The 20,639-nt window shown below is 35.5% G+C and overlaps 1 protein-coding gene across 1 annotated transcript; it reads right to left on the bottom strand.

The window, feature by feature from the left end:
- Positions 1-10,019: 10,019 nt before the first annotated feature.
- Positions 10,020-20,316, bottom strand: TET2 (tet methylcytosine dioxygenase 2; the record flags this gene model as incomplete). The annotated part of the gene is made up of 5 exons (XM_015831443.1): positions 10,020-11,406; positions 13,205-13,565; positions 17,941-18,078; positions 19,353-19,442; positions 20,130-20,316. Coding segments are annotated over 5 exons (2,137 nt in total), but the record flags the coding sequence as incomplete, so codon positions are not given.
- Between the last annotated feature and the right edge of the window lie 323 nt (positions 20,317-20,639).

The following is a 20,639-nucleotide window of genomic DNA, read 5'->3' as shown; positions in this document are numbered from 1 at the left end:
CTTCTAAGCAGGCTAGTAAGGAACTCTAGGAGGCATCATTAGAACTTGGGAATGAGGGTAATTTGCCACCTAACATTGTCACTGCCAGGACAGCAAAGGTTTCTTTTGGAGGCAAATTCTCCATACAGGACTTTCTGGCCCATAATGGCACTTTTGAAAAAACTGTCTTCATTATAACAAAACGAACTTGCCTCGACTGTGGATGATATAAAATGGTCGTGGTGATTTCTGAGAGAATGGAATACCTTGTGGAGCCCAATTAAAACTGCAGTAGGAAAAATTCATAAATGTAATTTTGGCTTCCTCCCTCGCCTTTATGTTGGCCCTTGAACACGCAATGATTCTGCTGCTTTCAGGTTCTCAGTGGAAAGCACATTAATGGCCTTTTTACTGGCTCAAGTCTGTGCCGGTTGAGATGCTGAGATTTTTTCCCCTCTGCTTTTACTAAAGCAAATGAGTTGTGCTTATTTAAAAGCTAGCTTTTTCTATACTTATATTTTGCACTTGTATTCTTTGCTCCTTGAAATAACAAAAAAGCAAAAGCAAACCAATTGATTTATACTCTCTCTTTCATGGAAATTTTGAGCCCAATGCAGTCAGGAACAAGGGGAAAACAAGGGCACTTTGATACAGGAGCAGTCATTTCACAATGGCGTTGGTATGTAACAGAAATAAAGATGTTTCAAATTATAAACTTCACAGTGTGATGACGGGACAGCATAAAACTATTGACAAGGATTGCAAAGTTTGCTGTTCATTTAGAAGTCACTAGGAACAAGGTGCATCCTTATTTCTCCAGCTGCCAAAGTAAAAGAGGATGCAGGATAAAGATTTATCAAATCAAATCAAGGAAATTCTAGGAAGTAGCATCCTATCTAATATAGGAAGTAGCTTTCCATAGGAAGAAAACTCAAACAAATGAGCAAGCCAACTCAACAAGAGTGAAGACCAGAAGCAACAGATGTAAAAATATTACACGTTTGGAATTTTCAAGGCCTAATAGGAGGGGAAAAAATAACTTATAACCCTATGGAAGGAAGAAAGAAAGACACTGCAGAACAGGAGACAGGAAAATGAAGTATGGAGTATACAATCAGCCAATAATGAGAATCAATCATGCTGGAGGTGATAAGTGGACTAGGAGAAAAGTCCAACTTCCACCCCATTATATTTTGGTTTTTAACTCATTTAATCTTTATTTTAATATTTAATATCATAACATTTCGTACTTGCTTTTACGATGTTGTAAGCTGCCAGTCGCTTGATAGTGAGATGGGCAGCACGTAAATTTAATAAATAAATTAATAAAGGTATCCATTTTTAGTAAAACAGGTGGGTACAAATGAGCCTGGAAAAAAGCTACTGTAACATCACTGACTTTGAAGATCTAGGAAAGAAGCTCAAAAACCTGGAGCTTCCTTCCATCCTTTCACTGTAATAACAAACATTGGAAAGGCAAGTGAATGAGGGTTTTCCTGTCACTCTCAATTATTTTTGACTTTTTTTCCTGGATAGACTTGGAAAGCCACCTGCCACTTCACCTCCCACCCAAAAATAATGTCTTTAAAAATATTGAAATCCATCCTTGGCAGTAAAGCTGATGCTAAAAGGCTAATCTTTGCTTTGTATTTTGCTAAATATCTCTTAAAATGTTTTAATGCTATAATTAAGTCAGAAGAACAAGAAACCTTATTTAAAGTGTGTCTGTTGATGACTTGTTTTCAGTGCCAAATTGCTACTATTGCTTCATTGACATGGTCTATGGAGAGTCATCTACATAACTCTCTTCTAGAGTTCTGAGAGCAATAACATCCCGGGAACTGGCATTTACATATTTAATTATGGTTGATTGGCAGTGGAGAAAATGGGAACAAAGCACCTGAGCACTAAGCAAGCTGATTCACAGACACTGATTCACAGATTTTTTTAGAACTTCACAGATTTTTTTAGAACTTCAGAAATGTGTACACAGATAAGAACACTGTGATCATTGTTATGTTTTGTAATCACAAAGGATTTGGCATTTTTATCCTCGTGGTTTCTATGTGGTGGGCACATTTTAAAAAAACGGGCACAAAAATCACATCCCAAATCATTTCCTTTACACTCTTTTATGTCTCTTTTGTTGAATAATTTTTGCAGAGGCAATGCACTTCTGAAATTTAGGGGATAGCAATATTTCACCAGCTATCATTCCAGCCCTTTGCTCTTCATTTAAAGCAAGTCACCTTCTCTCTCAGTTTGCTTAAGATTTTATGGATAACTATGGAGATTTTCAGTCATCCAGGTCATGGTTGTCCCAAAGGTACTTTTTCACGAGACAACTGGACTTTCTTGTTTTTCTTTCAAGACGTTTCGCTTCTTATCCAAGAATGAGAAGTGAAGCTTTATGGATGAGTTTAGTAAGCCAGAAATACCTAATCTAATATTATGTATAAACCAAACAACTGAAAATAAAGGCCATATTTATCTAAAAAAAATATGATCAAAGTTTTCTTGCATCCTTTCTAATTTTAGTTTGTTCCAAATAATAACAGCGGTGCTACTGAGCACCTTTAGTAGTCTTCTCAGTGTCAGATTCCTTTAGATATGTGGTCTTCAAATTCCAGAAAGCTCTACAATGGCCATGAATTTGGGAATTCCAAAACTGATATACACTTACCTGGATGGAGTCCAATTTGAGGAAATCTACTCCATGGTGCCAATTGTGTTTCTGGTTCCTTGTACTTCTGAACATTTGGAAGCATTTCATAATGAGAATAGAATGCTAGTAAGCCTTGGTAATGAATACTAGCACTGGGATGCCTATTATTGTAGGACACCAATAACAAGGAACCACATTTGGGATATCCCATTAGTTCTGATGCATGCTGCATTTCACTCACATACCTCTTTTATTGTATTCAACAACCAACCTGCAACTCTGCAATTTCATGAAACATGTTCACTTTACCATGTACTTCTCTAAAACAATAAATGTGAGAAGAAAAGCTTTCCTGTCAAACATATAATTTCACTACTTTTCGTAGATTTGGTTCATTATTATTTCCTATATCCTGAATTCTGCCAAATACCTTCCCAGACACAATATTAAACTCTCAGTAGTTTCTGCATTCATTTTTGTCACATTTCCCATTGTATAAAGGAAGAATTAGATGATTATTCTAATCATCAGGCACAGATACATTCTCAGTATGCATATTAAATAATACAACTACTTCATAGACCAGCAGCCCCCAACCATTTGGGCACCGGGGGCCAGTTCCGCGGAGAGAGTTTTTCCCATAGACTGGAAGGGTTGTGATTTCACGTGCTGCCTGCATCCCGTGGATGGGGCTTTGCTTGTTTGCGCAGCCCAGTTTTTAGCATGCCGTGGCCTGGTGCCGGTCCATGGACTGGGGTTTGGGGACCTCTGTCATAGACAAACTGTACTTTTGTATTTCTCTAGGCAGTACTGCCATTTTTAACATTGTCCTAGGATTTATAACATAAAGACTTTAATCCAAATTTAGGATCTTGAATGCTAACATTTGTAGCATTTATTTTGACTCTACTGTTTGATATATCATTATCATTTTCATAAATCAGACTAGGATGGCTTAACTCTTACTTTCCCATAAAAATCTATAAAGTATTTCCAGTGTTCCTTTATTTCATTTTTACCTCAAATTATATCATTTTTATTATTAATCTCATTTACTTTGCTGCAAGCTTCCTATTTGATCGCCCACCCCAACTTCGAAAACAGTATTTTATTTCCAACAAAATTGTTCCAAATTTTCCTGTCTCTTTTAATCTAAACAGTTCCTTGCTCCTTGACTATTTTATTTGCAATTATTCTGCCTTTGATTACATAAAATCTTTATCTCATTCTCCTTTTTTATAGCAATCATTGTTGTATATGCAATTTACTGATTCACAACCTCCATTAAGCTTGATTTTTCATACTTTTTACTAGTGTTTAACTCCACAAACTTTTATTTAAATTTATTTATTTAAATTATTTTTCTGCTGTTCCAAGAAGCTTCTTTTTTCTGCTATTTATCTTGTCTATCTACCTATCTACACTTTTCATATAGGACTTGTGTCTATTATTACTGAAGTCATTCATGTTGCATCTTTCACATTTCATTTCCATGCTCATTTTTTTCTTAAAGTCTGGTCACTACTAAAAAGTGGTCTGTCTTATCTTCTAAATCAGGAGTGTCAAACTCGCAACATCATGTGACGTGTCGCGAAATATCACAACTTTTTTGCCATTGCCGGCAATGGGATGGGCGCGGTTTTGCTATGATGCTCCGGCCTGCGGGCCGGCAGTTTGACACCCCTGTTCTAAATTCTTGCCAACCACCTAGGTACCTTTCACTAATTCTCTGAAGGTTTCATCACAAACAATTATTAATAATTTTAAATTTACATTCAGTGCTACTTTTCCCAAGCCGATATCATTAAACAGCTACCATTCTCATTCAGTCTTGGATCCTTGGAAGGCCCGGCCACTTTTTAAAAACTTGTTACTAATTACTGAATAAGTGAAAGTAGAGAAGGATTGAATCTGGCAAGCAGGTTTTCACAAGACAGAGTGCATTAAATAAATATAAATTTTATTAAAAACATCCACATTTCAGCATTATCAGGAATGATATAATAAAACAGCTTTTCAAATAACCTGCATTCATTACAATACTTACAATATTTATAACCATTCTCAGATTTTAATGGACAAAACAAAATTTTAAAAAATGAGCGAGAGTAAACAAACAAATACCCAAACAGCAGAACATAAACTTAGAAATGCACAAATAATCAAAAAAAAAATCAATAATCTTAGTGTCAAACTGTTGGAGTTTCTCTATAGAAGATAGCCACTATGTTTAATAGTGAACTTTAATGCTGCTGCACATTAATCAAGTTGAAGAAAACAATCATTCAAGTAGAGTTGACACCACTCAGAAACATTTCAAGTATGGCTATAATCAACCTGATAATCCTATATAAGCTATGTTGTATTTGCTTTGTCTTTCTGTTTCACTCTTATGCAAGCTTTCATACATTAGTATCACAATTTTCATTCACAAGATGCATTTCTCCTCCTTACCCTGACATCTCATCCTCAATGAAGTTGTCTTCTGTTTGTAAGCAATTTGGCAAGGGAAGACACAAAGATGCCCTTCTAGAAAGGGCATACATAGGTTGCACTATATTTGGAGTTGACCACTGCATCCGAAAAATGATATTAAATTAAACAATGTGCTTCCACTTATGCAGTCTCAACATACTGATGAATGAAAAATTATGTGGAATCTACCAATCACAAAAGTATTTAAATTGTTTTGCACAAGGTAGGAAAAAATTTGCGAAGCTGCCTATCATGCAGAGGTAGTCTTTGTTTACCAACAATTGGGACTGGCAACTCTGTCACTCAGCGTTGCAGTCACTAAGTGAAAAACCATGTTACCATGCCAACTTAGAACCAAGTGAATCATTGTAGTTGTTAAGTGAGACATCTTGTGATTGTGACTTGGCAATGTCATTTCCACATTCTCCGTAAATGCTATGGTGAAAGCCAATTGTGAAACTCACAAATGAAAATCATGAGGCTGTGGGATGCTACAAGAGTCATAAATGTATGCTGGTATTGAAGCACCTGAACAGTGATCACATGGATCCTTCAATGGCTGCAGTTTTGAATGACTGCTAAACAAAACGGTTGGTAAGCAAGGACTACCTGTATTGTATGAGTTTGTATTTTAATCAACATTGCTTTAAGGAGGGAGACCCATGTAAAGAATAACTAAAGTTCAATTAACATAATAGACAAGTCCTCCAATCCAACAATGCTTATACATTTATACAACAGTGAAGAGAGAATTCTGATTTATTCAAAGGAAGAAGGTTTCCTTTACATTATTTTAAAATGTAACAGCCCTTGCCCATAGCAAGGCATCTATATGCACCTCAGAGCTCCAGTTTGGGGTGACTGTGTAAGATATAACTAAGCTCGTATATTTAAAGTGAGAGCTATGGACTTGTGTAGTTGTAGCATTGCATATGCTTGACCATGACATAGTCAATTAAGAATTATAATTAGATAAAACTCAATTAAAGAAAAAGCAAAGAGAAGGCATTGTTCCTGTAAAGGTTACTCTTTATGCAACGATAATTCCACTGATATCTTTGGGAAATTGATTGTGTAACATAAGGGTGAGGAACGTCTCCAGATTTTGCTGATCTACAGTTGCTTTGGGTGGAAGCTCAGCAATATCCAAAGGGCACCAGGTTCCTCTAGGCTTACTGTAGCTGGGTTGCAAAAGTCTGGATGACAAAATTATGGACAAAATAATTTGTTGGATGGAAACAAGGACATGCAGAAAAATGCTTGCTGCCATATAGTGGTTATTCTGATTTCAGCAGCCCAGATACGGTATGCCCATACCCTTGATACTGAGTGAAAAAAATAAGAGTAAGCAGGGCCTTTACATACATTCTTATGTATGTATATACTGTATATTGCACTGCCATACTGTATAAATGCCTAAGCCTAATGTAAGACCAACTGGGCTAGACTAAAAGTTAACAAGTCCAGCATGCTTTTCTCAGTAGACAACCAGATGCAAAATATTGCATACAGAATACAAATACCAATACTTCTTTCCCAAATGTGTCTCAACAACTAATATTCAGAGATATACTGCCTCCAACTCTAAAGGTAGTCTACAGTTGTCATGACTGGTAGTTTCTTGCAGTCTTTTCTCCATGAATCTCTCTGTTCTTTAAACTCTGCTTGAAAACTCATGAAATGAAAAAGCAAACCCAGCTAAAAAGATATTTATAGAATTTGGAAAAGGCACAACCTTCTTGCAAATGGTCAGCTGCCAAATACCTACTTTGTCCTCTTGTCAGCTCAGTGCAATCTATGGTTTATTTTATATGTAACATGCAAAAGGAGAGGGGGGTTAAAATAAGAAACCTCAAACAGAATTTACAATATTAAAAATGCACTTTCATTGTCATAAAAAAGAATGGATTTACTCTGCAAAATTTGCCATCAATACATTTACAAGTAAAAGTTAGAAGCAGAATTAAAAAATAGCTGAGATTCTCAAAAATAAAGTAGAATTTTAAAAAAGGGTTCAACAATATTTATCAATCTGTACAATAAAATTTTACATACACATACACAGATGATACATTGGCTTACTAAGGAAATTGTGAGAGGATATATCCCTGAATTTTTAGAACCAAACTATGTGTTAAAATTCAAGTTACACTTGCTATCAAGTAGTGAGAATTACTTTTTCCCAAATATTAGCCAAGCGGAAAATCAGGGGAACATGATACCTTATATATCTCCATTAAAAACCTACTGCCAAGTAAAGTTGAGGTATATGACAAGTAGGAACATCATTCAAACATAATTTGAAGATAGTTTTAGCACACTTTTTTTAGAGAACAGGCCAAGTAGCACCATGATGTGAATTCAATTCCAAATCCATATATAGATATATATATATAGATATATAATATATATTTATATATTTGTACATTATTAAAATACTAAAACATTGCTTTAAAATTGTTTACAAGTTACTATACATCTGTTTTGCTTACACTTTTATACAAACTACCAAATTAAAAACCATCACAGCAAGCCAGCTGCCTCTACTGTATTCTCCCAAGCCCAAAGCTCCTACAGTATAACCCTGTATTTCTTTGTGTTGACTCTTCTCAACATTTCTTAGAAAATACGGCCACATTACACTGAGCAGTGTCATATACCATAACATAAATAATCCATGATTATTAAATAAAGCAGTAACCATCATCTCTAGAATGCTATGGTTCCTTAAAAAGTAATTCAAAATCATATGACAAAATTGTCAAGTTTAACATGTTTTTGTCTGCGACTATATATTAAAAACTTAAAATGTATGCTATTTCAAGAAAGAGCTTCTCATCAAAATAGTTAAAATTAATATTCACAATACACCTGTGTGAGAGAAGCACCAAAAAATGAAGCTTGTATTATTTTTTTAATCCCATTTCCTCTGGTTGAACAGAGTAAGTAAAGGATCTATTCTTTCTCTGTTCTTTTAACGAGTGTTTGAGCAATGGTTTCAGTTTATTTCAGTCAGTCTAAAACTGGCTTAAAAACTTTTTCCTGCTTGCAGTTAAAAGCATCTTATATAAATTTGCTCCAAAGATCAAAAGATTTAAATAACAATAATAGTAATTTGTTGAACGCTTATAGAAGTCAAACATTTATGGAAAAAAAATCTGCTGTTATAACAATCATGATTGGAGCTCTTGGAGCCATGCCTAAAGTATTTACTGAATATTTGGAAACTTTGAATTTATTGAACCTGAATATCTTAATTTTTACAGAAAGCTGCCTTGCTGAAACTGTATGTCCTTAGGTACTATCTTAATAATTCTTGAGTTCATCATTAAGTCTTGAATTAATTTTTCACCAATCTTAGACTACGATTCTAACTGCAGATTACTCTTAATAATCATCACAATAATAAGTTATTAAATGTATATGTTACCTGATTCCCAGTGATACTGGGTAATACATGAATTTAATATGTATATCCTAAATACATTTCTTCAAATAAGTTTCTTTTAATGTTACAGTAAATGTTTGGGAAGTTTTAGCACCCAGATTAATGTTCATCAGTGGCAGCCCAACGAGTTCTTCAAGTACCATTCACAAAATATTTTTCTATTGTTTGCTGCTCTTAATCAGATCTTTGCCAAATGAATGAATTCTAGTGAGATCCAACAAAGCTTATTTCGCTTGGAGAAGTAGCAGAATGAGAATTCAGGCCTGTGGCATGAAAGCCTTATTTGCATTTTCTTGATAATCAAGATAAAATTGTTATCTTCAATAGCTTTATGCAAACAAAAGAAGACCAGTTTCTTTTCTGATTTACAATTCTGTGGGGTATTAAGTTACCTGGAAAATATTTCTCAAAAGCTGCCTTTACTGCTTTTGTTGTTCTAGCTGCCACTGGCACAGTGGCATATTCCGCCTGCAGTACTCATATGATAGCTTTGTTGGCTCTTGCCCTTGTTTCATCCAGATTTCCATGCTTTAAAACAAGTGTGTCCAACTCGTGGCTGGACAGCTAGTAATGTGTCTCCACAGGATAGTAAACGTTTAACGTTATGTGATTTATACACAATAACTATATTATATATTTTATATGCAGCTGAAACCAATTCCTTTTCACTTGATGCGACCCAGGCAAGCCAAAAGGTTGGACACCCATGCTTAAACAATGAGTTGTAGCTGATTTTTTTTTTTAAAAAAAATTCAGATTAACTCGATGTCAACACAAATGTAAAGGCTTTGTTTACAGATTAAGGAGAGCAGGATATGTTTTTATCTTATCTAGTGCTAATAAAAGACATTAAAACTTATCTAAATTTTGCAGTAGACACCATTGTTGTATACAGCACCACGTTTTAGAATAGCCAAAACAAATTCAGTGCTTTTGTTATAAGTGTAGCTATCCTGATTATTATCAATTTATATTAAAATTATAGCCAAAACAAAGCCAAACAAAAACAAACAAACAAAATATTCTGTGCTAAAAAGCTACATTTCCAGTAACCAGTTCAGTATACCATTAGTTGAGCACCGAGCAGAATCTTAAATGTTCTGCAGAAGAAAGACTACAGAGTTTTCACTACTAAAAACAAAAACACTCCCTTGCTTAATCTGCTCTTGAGAAAAATGGTTATAGATGTACAATTTTAAAATTATGGTCATTCTATTTACCAGTAGTAATAGCAGTATTTCAGTCCTAACTGGTTATGTCTTCTTAATTTTGCATAGGATACTTTGGTTTTAATTTCAGATTGTTACTTGTGACAACTCTCCAAATGTATGCAGTGGTAAAATTACTTATTTTACTGGGATGGAGAAGATTTCCTCAATGACAAGTGAAAAAGAAAAATACTGTATCTTGCTCTGATCCTATCTAATATAAGAGGATTTTTTTAAAAAAGGATGAGGTAATAAACAAAGATGTGACTTTTATATATATCTGTTATAAGGCCCTGTAACCCGTGTAAAGGCATATGGAGATGTGGTTACTGTGGAATTTGTGGTAAGAGACATCGTCCTTTGTGCAAGGGACCTGATAAATCTAAAATAGGTTGGTTCCAGGTTCTCGTTTAATTCAGCAGGCTCCCGTTTTACTTTTTTGCCATGTACTTTCTGAGGCACATAATCTGGACCATACTTTTCACAGTCTTCTTCTTTTTCTCTTGCCTTCTCAGCCATTTTTGCCTCCCACAAAGCCAGACCATGCTTTGGCTCATTCATACTTTTGTGTTGATAGAAGACAAGTGATATCCTTGTAGGGTGATTCCTGTTAGGATTTTTCAATGGGGTTGTAGCGTGGAGTTCACGTTTAGCACACTCTATGAGGATTGATCCATGGGATGGGGCCACTGCAACACCACCTATTTCTGGATCCAGAAAACTTTGCTCATTGTCTGACCAGACATCATCAGGATCCTCTGCATTGAGCACCTCTGTTTTATTTGCACCTACTTCAGAAGCAGTTCTGTTATGGTTAAAATCTGGAAAGAGATTTGACAACCCATTAGCTGCCTGACTATTCTTATTCTGGAGATGGAGTGAATGAGAAGAGCCATTGAACATGCTATGATAGTCATGGGTAAGGTGTGGTGGGGGATACAGATGATCACCATTTTTATTCATAAAATCCACACCTGGATTTAGATTAGGTTTCAGCCTGGAGGTGATGTCCATAAAAGGATTATCAGTCTCATGCTGGGAGTAAGATGGGAAAGAACCTGCATGATGAACATTTGGTCTAAAGGCGCATTTGTTAAAATCTACTGGCACATTTTGGTTTCCATAATTCAAGTACCTGTGCCCAAAGTTCTGATTATTTCCAATCCTATGCTGATACAATGTATGTATTGGAGGTAGACTTAGTTTAGACAGAGAATCTTGGCTCTGATACCTAAACAAGTCCATATGCTGAGTCTGAGCAGAATAGGAATTGTAATAAGAACAATTGTCTATTGATAAGCTTCCATTGCATGGATAATGAGGATACTGGTTATTTTGACCTAAATGAATAGAATAGGGATTTATGAGGCTGGAAGAATTCAAATAAGTTCCTGTAGGTTGTGATGAAGTCTGGTAGATATTCATTGGATTGGATCCTCCATAAGGATTGGAAGGATGTGTACAGTTTGAATATGAATTAGCTGGATTAGACAGACTCATATAGAGATTGGTAGGATCAGAAGCAGAGTATAAATTGCCATGGTTTGACTGATGTTTAGAAGGGAAAGCCTGGCATGGATGCTGGTAAAGTTGCTGTTGTGGCACAGCTGGTCCTGAAAGATGCAAAAGATCTGTGTACAAGGAAGAGAAGGAAAGAACTTTAAGGTTGGAAAAAATATTTGTCATTTGTATAGAATTAATTCAATTATGGAAAGATGTTGCCCATTCTACTTTTCAAGGAAGATGTTTATGCAATTGAATTATGCCACAAATATGAGATATGGGAAATTAGATCACATATGAATGTTATGGGCATTTTTCCTCTCTGAAATTAAAATAGCCTTGATGAATCAGGCCAAGGCCCAAATGTTGCCACCATTTTGTTTCCCAGATATCTTATGAGGACTTGGAAGCAGGTGTGAAAACTAACACAGGTACTTGTCTGAAACAAGTATTCAAAGCCCTTTATCTAGAGCAGGGCTTTTCAACCTTTTTAGAGATTGTACCACTTTTAGGATATGGCAATATTCGAGTACCACCAGTCGCCTAGCAGGTGGGCATGGCCAGCTCAATGCCACTCACTGGACACAGCTGACTCAAGACAGAATAAGTCTCACCGGCTAACTCGATATGGGGACAATTCGGTGCCCCACAAATGCCTCGCCTCCCCAAACTGTTAGCAGCCAAGCACATGCACGCAGGCAAACATAAGCACATACACCACATTCCAGGTTTGGGGACTTTTATTCACAGAGGAAGAAGAGGGCCTTCTCCTCAAGCCCAGGCATGATTGGCAATTTGCTAGCTCAGATGTGGATACAAGTCTCCAAGCTTGGAATGTGTGTGTGTGTGTATGTGTGGATAGCATACTAAAGAGATGTTCTTTTCCCAATCCCAGACATTGTTGGTGTTTCCCTGTCCGGTGCCCCCTCCCGGCAAAGCAGGAGGTGGAGAACGTTTACAGGAAGCAGTTTCCTCCAAGAGTCCAACTTCTGTCTTGACAGATCTCTGGAGAGCAAGAGGAGGCAGCAGGGGAGAAGCACTCCCAGGTCCTACACAAGGGGGGCTGGCCCTTCTCGAAAGGGAATTCCCATTTCCAATCATGCATGGTAAAGATGCTGGCTTGTTGGGGCAGCCTTCCCTCACACAGTTCCCCTGCCACCAACTCCTTTAAGCTTCCGAAGGTACCAATATTAGATCTGAAGCACCTTTGTATATTTTGTTCCAAGTATTGAACACTTCTACTTTTATCTTTAAAAGGCATCCAGGGATCAGTCATCACTATACCTAATGAATTCTGAATGGTCAACTGTACTAAAAAGCATTTCTTTTGTTTCTTGTAAACCCTGTGCCAATCAGCTATATTAGATGAGCCCTACCCCTAGTGCTTTGTGAAAGATAAAAAAAACCAAAATAAAAAACCTCCTTTTCTACTTTTTCTGTGCCATATATAATTTACACACATTGACACGTCTCCTTTCAATAACATTTTCTCCCAACAAAAGGCTTTCAAATATTCTAGTCTTTTCTCATAAAAAGGTTCTTTGAGCAACTTGATGGTATTGATTGCTTGCTCTTTTCTACGTTTCCCCCCAAATATTACATACTTTTTCAGTTATGAGTCAGAAATGTGTGTAAAGGTGCTATGATGTTGGTTGCCAGTTTTATCTTCAGTCCTTTTATGATAATCCCCAGCATAGATTTGTTTTTCAAAGCTGCTACATTTTATGACAATGTTTTTATTCAGCTATCAACAGTGATCCCAAAATCATTTTTCTTGGTTAGTTGGGACCCCATCAATATGTATGTTAAGTAGGGTTTTTGTCACAGTGTGATCCTGTCTCATAACTCTCATGTCCATAGTACAAATAGCCCATATGGTACATGTGACAGAGCTGAAATCATAGCTAATGCCTACTAAAAACATACCTGCTAATTGCTTGCCATGAGTTGGCACTTCTGCATTGAACTGCTTTTGACGTGCTGAGGCTGATTTTTCTCTCTCGTGTTTGTTAGGCCCATTCTCCATGGAGGCCAGCTTCTCTGTTGCTGCTTTCTTGGCTTCCAACTTTTTTTGCCGACAGGTTTTCACAGGTTCAGCCAGCATCCTTACTTTCCGTCGAAAAGAACTAAGAACCTGGATGCTACCATTTCGCTTTTTTTCTTCCTGACCTTCTGTGCTTCCAAACTCATCTACACTAGATATTTTATACAAGGGTAGCACATGCAATTGTTCATCTTCTGGTGTTTCGCCAATTTCACGATTGTCTTCTCTGGTTAGTGTGCAGACCTGTTAAAATAATATGATGGAAGACACATTTCGACTGACAAATGAGGTTAAACTTGGCCTACAAACAAATTTGACCATGACCACATAGTGCTATTTGACCACATAGTGCTATTTTTGACAACATAGTGCTATTTTTTTTCCTGGGAAGCAGCTTGTCAAGCTAAATTAAACATGAATTTTTTTAACCACAAATATTCTATTTTTCAATAGTTCCCATTTCCTCAGGGGTCAGTAACCCATTAAAAACAAAAAAAAAACTTTAAAAATCTAACAATTTAAAATAATGTAGACCATGCAAGAATGTTTTGTGGGATTTGCTCTCTAGAAAATTCCATCATTTTTATTACTTTTTTCCTTTAAAAACCCCCAAAACATTTAGAGGTCAGCGAGCGCCACCTAGGGGCACTCTGGGCTCCATTTTGTCAACATCTTTTTTCCTGTATTCACTACTATTTGTGCATTATATAAGTTTGTACAAAATAAAGTCTTTGGCATCTTTTTCATGTTAGGAGCACCTAATATTCCTGAGAAATAAAAGTTCCAGTGATGAAATTCATGAACTGATGACACAGCTTTGGGAAAATATTAGTGAGTAAATCCACAAGGAATGGCTGAATAAAAGAGAAATTAAGGATTCTGGAATAGTCAAGCCAAAGCCCAGATCTAAATCCCATTAATATCTGTGAGGTGATTTGAAATGGGATATTCATGCAAGAAGTCCCTCAAATATTGCACAATGGAAAAAATTCTGCATGGAGGAACTGCAACTTGTATTGTTTCTTCCAAATATCAGGTATTAGAACCAACTTTGTTTTTCTACAGAAGTAAATGGCATCTTTTTGCTGAATAAATAATTGCAAATAATAAATTAAATAAATAATAAAGTCAATTTTTCATATGTTTTTGTTCAGTTTGCATCACCTTTGTTTTTATATGCTGCTTGAATGAACATAAAATATTGATATGTCCATATATGTTAAAATTGGGGGAAAAAAGGAATTTTACATGAGGTGTACACCTTCATATACACATTCACATCAGCATACAAGTTGCTAATCATTGCTGAAGAGGGTATGGTCTTTTGTGTTTAATCCTATTAAACGCTAAGCTGGCAGTTCTGTTAATACAGAACAAAAGTTAGAATATGTCAATCAGTGAGGGAATGATTGGCTGCAAGATTTCAAATTTGTTGACCAATCCAGAAGTAGCACTTTGGGAATATACCTATCAACCAATCTTCATTGGCACTCATGCTCAAGAGATCAGTACTGTATTTCTTTTAGGTTTGCCTTGGGAAATGGCTAATTTAACCTTAGCCAGCCCACCTAAGAGAAGGAACTGAAAACAAAGCTGAAAGAAGGAAATGGCAAACCATTCCTATATGGCTTCCGAGAAAAATATATGGAGAAATTTAGATACCAGATAATAAAATTGCCAGGTCAGAAGAATTCCTTAATGGGAAGAATGAAGTTTCATGAGTAGGCCTAGAAATGACAACATGGCCATACCAAGGAAGTCTGTTTATTTCAAGTGCTGGTACTGAGTTCCTCTTTTTAGAATGACACATACAACTGGAACATATCAGCAAAAAAAGTATTAACTGAGGAAATCTTGCAGAATTGCCTGGGGAAATTAAGCATATCAAATTGGATATTTTAGAAATGTGAACTTGTGGATCAGAATGGGTCTTATTAATTCTTAATTAAATGTGTGTTTACTACAATGATAGAAGACACTAAAATTCTGTATCAAATACAAAATGTATTAAATGTTGATACAATGCATACTGTACAATAAGATGCTGGTTTATAAAGTAGTCTCTACATGACAGAGATTATAGTTTGCATGTAATGGAATAAACAAGCTTGGCCTACAATAGGGCTTCAGCTGTGCTAATGGCATATTGGCTCAAACTGATTGATTATGTTCATTACCATTAGTAGAGAATACTGTACAAGAAATAGATATGACTAAAATAACCTTGACTATACATTCTCCATTTAACTAAAAATGTTATGTGAAAGCTTTAATTAAAGATCAAATGGCAGTGGAGATCAGCATATATGATCCCAACAAATAATAACTATTGCATAGACATACTGTATGTCTATAAAACTGAGAGAAAGGGGGAAGGATGTAATTGATCTGAAAGTTTGATTTTGTGGATCAAAGTTGATATATGCTGAGAAATGAAGCTATAGGCTTAATTAGGAATGAAAGCAAAAATTTGTGTCAAAATGTAATTCATCTAGATTGTTGTATATATGAAAATATGAATCTATAGGCTGGTGACAATAAATGATAATAGTAGAAGAATCAAATAGTAGAAGAAAAAAACATGCAACATTCTAGATAAATAGAATCCAGAGGAAATAAATGGATACTACAAGATAAAAAAGTGTAGAAAAAATTAGGGTTATTCAGGGACTCAAAAATAAAAAAAATACTGTCTATTTGGTAGTATGAGCTTTCAAAAAGATCAGTTTGTTTCATAAGTGTGACCAGCACATGTCTATGATGTGATTGCTTATGATAAAAAATTGAGAGAGAGAAGGATATAAAACTGATAAGAGGTTCTAAATGTGGGATGAACCATATTTTAACAATATCAAGAATAGATCATGGGTCAAATGGGCATGGAAGAAAAAAAAGACATGAAACTAAAGTGAAAATAGAATGACTTTAGGAAAAGAAAGTATGTTATACACTTAATAGATCAGAAGAATGGAATGGAATGGAATGGAATGGAATGGAATGGAATGGAATGGAATGGAATAGAATAGAATAGAATAGAATAGAATAGGAAAATATGTATATAAGAAAATGATTGCTGCATAAAATGAGGACAAAAGAAAAATGCTGAATAATATAGAAAAAAAGATAGAGAAGAATAAAAATTGGTGATAAAAAATGAACTACTTGAGACATACAGATGATAGCACTTTGTCAGCCCAAAAAGAAAGATGCAGAAGAGTCCATTATGAAAGTAAAAGTAGAAAGCGAAATATCTGAATTAATGTTAAATATTAGAAAAGTAAAAATAATGTTAATCAGAATGAACTTATAGTTGATGTGAAAAAGCGAAGATGGTAGATAAATTTTTGTTTTGTTTTGTTTTTTTGGGTTCAAGAATACATATAGATGTATAGTGTAGTGAAGAAGTAAAGAGCATATTAATCCTAGGGAGGAAGACAATGACAAGGTTATGAAGGATAAGGCTGTTTGTATGACAAAAAAGATCAGAATAGCTAAAGGGGTGGTCTAATACACGGGTGTCAAACTCACCACGTCACGTGACGTGTTGCGATGTATTGCGACTTTTTTTGCATTGCCGGAACTGGGGTGGGCGCAGCCTCCGCATGATGCAACCGGCCTGTGGGCCGGCAGTTTGACACCCTTGGTCTAATATAATGTATGACTCTGAAAGGTGAACAGTAAGAAACAGTAAGAAAAATCCTTTGGATTATGGATTTGGAGTACTTACTAAGAATACAATAGATTGTAAAAAGAATAAATCAACTCTTGAGAAAATATATCCTGATTGCTCTCTTGAGGCAATCATCAGCAAACAGAAAGTCATAAATGCTAGGCATGAGATGTAAAGAGATGATGAATTAGCAAAAAAGGACCATGTGTGGCAAAGTTGAGGTGAAAATGGGAAGGAAAGACAACAGATAAAACAGATTATTTTTTTCTTCTGTCCAAACAAGTATCTCGGAGGTTGCCTGGATAAGTTCCTGCAGTTTTCTTGACAAGATTTTTTAGAAGTGGTTTGCCATTGCCTCCTTCTAAGATGAAAGTGCCTAAGATCACCGACCTGGCTTTGTACCTAAGATGAAACTAGAACTCACACTTGCCCAGTTTCTAGTCTGATGCCTTAACTGCTACATCAGGCTGGATCTCCAAAGGGATATATGAGAGATGGGATGAACACATGACTGTAGAGGACATGTTCTTGATGAGCACATGGAACTTCTTTCAAAGGACTTCAATCTTGTAAGTTTGAAAAAAATGCCCTAACTTTACAGCAAAATTTCTGTGCATACACTGAGGCTTACATTTCTAAAACAGATTCTGCATTCACAGGCCAATTAAAACTATATATTTTAAAGTTTCCAAGAATTACTTTATTTCACTGTACTAAAAAAAAGAACTAGACAAATAGAAGCAAGGAATTTACGAATCAACCTTGAGAATCTCATTTTTTAAAAACTAAAAGCCTAGAGGATTTGCATTCTTACTGATGCAATATTTCACATATTTCCTTGGTAGACATCATGTGCCAGCTTAATATAAATATAAATTATGAAAAATAATGAACTTAATGCAATAAATTAGTTTTGCACAATAATGGCTTGTTGAATCACTGACTTACCAATGTACTACCATTCTGCATATTGTGTAGGTCTCTATGAGAATGAGCACAAAAATCCAGGCAGGCAGTGACCCCTGAGAATGGACGACCTTCTTTTAAACCCAGACGACATTCAGGAGCTCTGTGTTCATATTCAATCTAGACAAAGACATATTTATATTATTTAATTCACCAACATTTTAAAACTGCATGTTACCAAATAGCTCTTAGAAATAGACTTTTTAAGCTCTGAAGTTGCAGCACTGCAGGGCTATATCCAAGGTGGGAATGATACTGTAGTTTGAAATTAGCACTGCTCATTGGTCTAAAATTATTAGGAGAGGATGATAGGCTGTAGTACACTTCTTAATTTCATCTATTAATTTTCTCTCCCTTTCATAATGACAGATACTTCTCATCAGCAGTGGTCATATACACATTCCCCAAAAATCATAAAATGAGTTATTGGCAGGAATTCCTCTTTTTGTTCTCAGCATTTTATAATAAAAAAAAAATTCCCATTGCAAACAGGGAATTTGGGGAATTCCAGTTTCAACATATTTGCAAGAGTCAGAAATTAACTGTGGACACAAACAATATATTTAATTTGTGGCCTTACCTATACCGTATATTCCTGAAAGACCCAATTTGAAGTACCCTCAGCAACAGAAGCAGAGAAATATGCATATTTCCTCCATTCCTAACCACAGTGGTGCCAAAATGATTAAATATTGGTATATTATTAAGGAGAAGAGCTTGGACTATAATGTGGTGATGCATATTCTGTTTCTTGCCCTTCCCCCCTTGCAGAAGTCTCCGTTTCAAATTCTCCCTTCGGATCAGAACTGGAAGGTCTTCACACTTTGATTATTATACACCAAGGAAGACCAATCTAATGTTCCTTTCTTTCTAATACAGTTCCAATTATAGCAAACCAATCATGCAGTGTTAATTTGATACTAGGTGCTAAATCATAGAAACATAGGGTTGCATGTATGGATATTTCCAATTTTAACATCCTGGGCTTATACATCAGCTAGGACAATAATTTACTTAGTTTTGGTATAAGCCCAGTCCTTGTGACTTGAAAATAATGTTTTTATTATATGCACACCATGCAACTGTGCTGCTTTAACAAGCCATGGTTCATCAGTGTGAATTCCATCATAAAAGGTGAAAAGAAACATATTTTTTCTCTGACATAATAGTACATTTTCAGAGACACCATAGTAGCCAGAAACAAAACCAATTAATTTTTGTTGATTTCTAATTCTTTCATATTAATGTCAAATAATAAATATGTAGCCTCATAAATAAATTCTACTTTCTAAGTGCAGTTGTTTCTTTCAAAGCCTTGGGAGACTTATACATTGGCAAAATAAAGTGATGAATCTTAGTATTGTTGCCAAACATTTCTGGTTTTTTTTACTCACCTGGTTGCTATATGCATCAGGTGCTAGTTTCTTGTAAGTGGGTGCCATCAAAGTTGACAAAGTTTGCAGATTGGATTCTAGCTTTTCTTCCTATTTTTTTTTAAAAAAAACTTCACTCATTAACAGGTAATAGCTTTAATTCCGAAAACACTTATGGTTATTTCATTCAATGTATTGTGATTCAACAGATCATAAAACTATTTCCCAAGAAGAAAATGATAGTCATTTTCAAACATCTGAAGGTCTTTGGTGTAAATAAGGGTTTTTCTGCTGTTGTTCTAAAAAGCAATAGAATCAGTGAACAGAAACTGCAGGAAAGTAGATTTTGGCTTAAAATTAGAAGAAATATTCAGCAATATGACATATTGGCTTAGGAAATAATGTAATATCCACTAGTGGTATTTAAGCAAGGTGTGAATCGGCATCTGTTAGGAATGAAAAATTGAAAATACCTGCATTGAAAGAGAGTTTGAATATGTTTATTTGAACTCTAAATAATATGATTCCATATTAAACCAAACTGATCCAACCAATTTATTGTTTCAGTTCTTGGAATTCTTTATATAGAAGAGCAATGTTTAAAACTTACAAATTAAAACAACAAAAAACACAGAGTTGAAGCCTAATACCCAGACTAAATAAAACAAAAATGGACTGTTGACATTGCCAGTCTTTTTGTACAGAATCTCATCATTATAACTGATGTCTTTCTCTTTCTCTCTCTGTCTCTGTCTCTCTATCAGGCTGACAGGAAAAAGAATTGAAGGACAACCCTACCTCTTTTGGATCATCGCCTAATAGTTTAAACTTTCTTGGGATCTTGCTTCTGGCAAATTTGCAACCATTATAGTACATACTCCATGAACAACCAAAAGAAAAAGAAGCACCACAAGATTCAGGATCTAGACCTTGGCACGCACAGGTTCGTCTAAGGAAAAAAATATATAGAAGGGTTATCAGTGTACTGCCAATATACCATAGCTATTTTAAAGCAGTTTCTTTATCAGCTTTTGATTACTGTTGAAATGTAGATGTTTAAAATTAAATAAGAGCCAGTGTAGTATAGTAATGAACAGGCTGTGCTAGGCATGCTGAGGCACAGATTCACCTCCACCTCAGTCATGGAAGCTATCTGGGTAACTCTGCACCAGTCATTCTTTTTGCCAAATGTATGTACAGTGTTATTGTTGTGGGGAAAATGGAAGGAGAGAGCACTATCAATGCCTGAAGTAAAAGCAGGATATACTTCTAAATCAGAAGCGGGGAGCTATGGCCCCTTGTGGACTT

This window comes from Protobothrops mucrosquamatus, unplaced genomic scaffold, assembly GCF_001527695.2.
Source record: "Protobothrops mucrosquamatus isolate PMUCROS unplaced genomic scaffold, P.Mucros_1.0 scaffold_4, whole genome shotgun sequence".
Lineage (NCBI taxonomy): Eukaryota > Metazoa > Chordata > Lepidosauria > Squamata > Viperidae > Protobothrops > Protobothrops mucrosquamatus.
The sequence above is the reverse complement of the archived record's forward strand: the minus strand, read 5'-3'. Positions and strand labels throughout refer to the sequence as shown.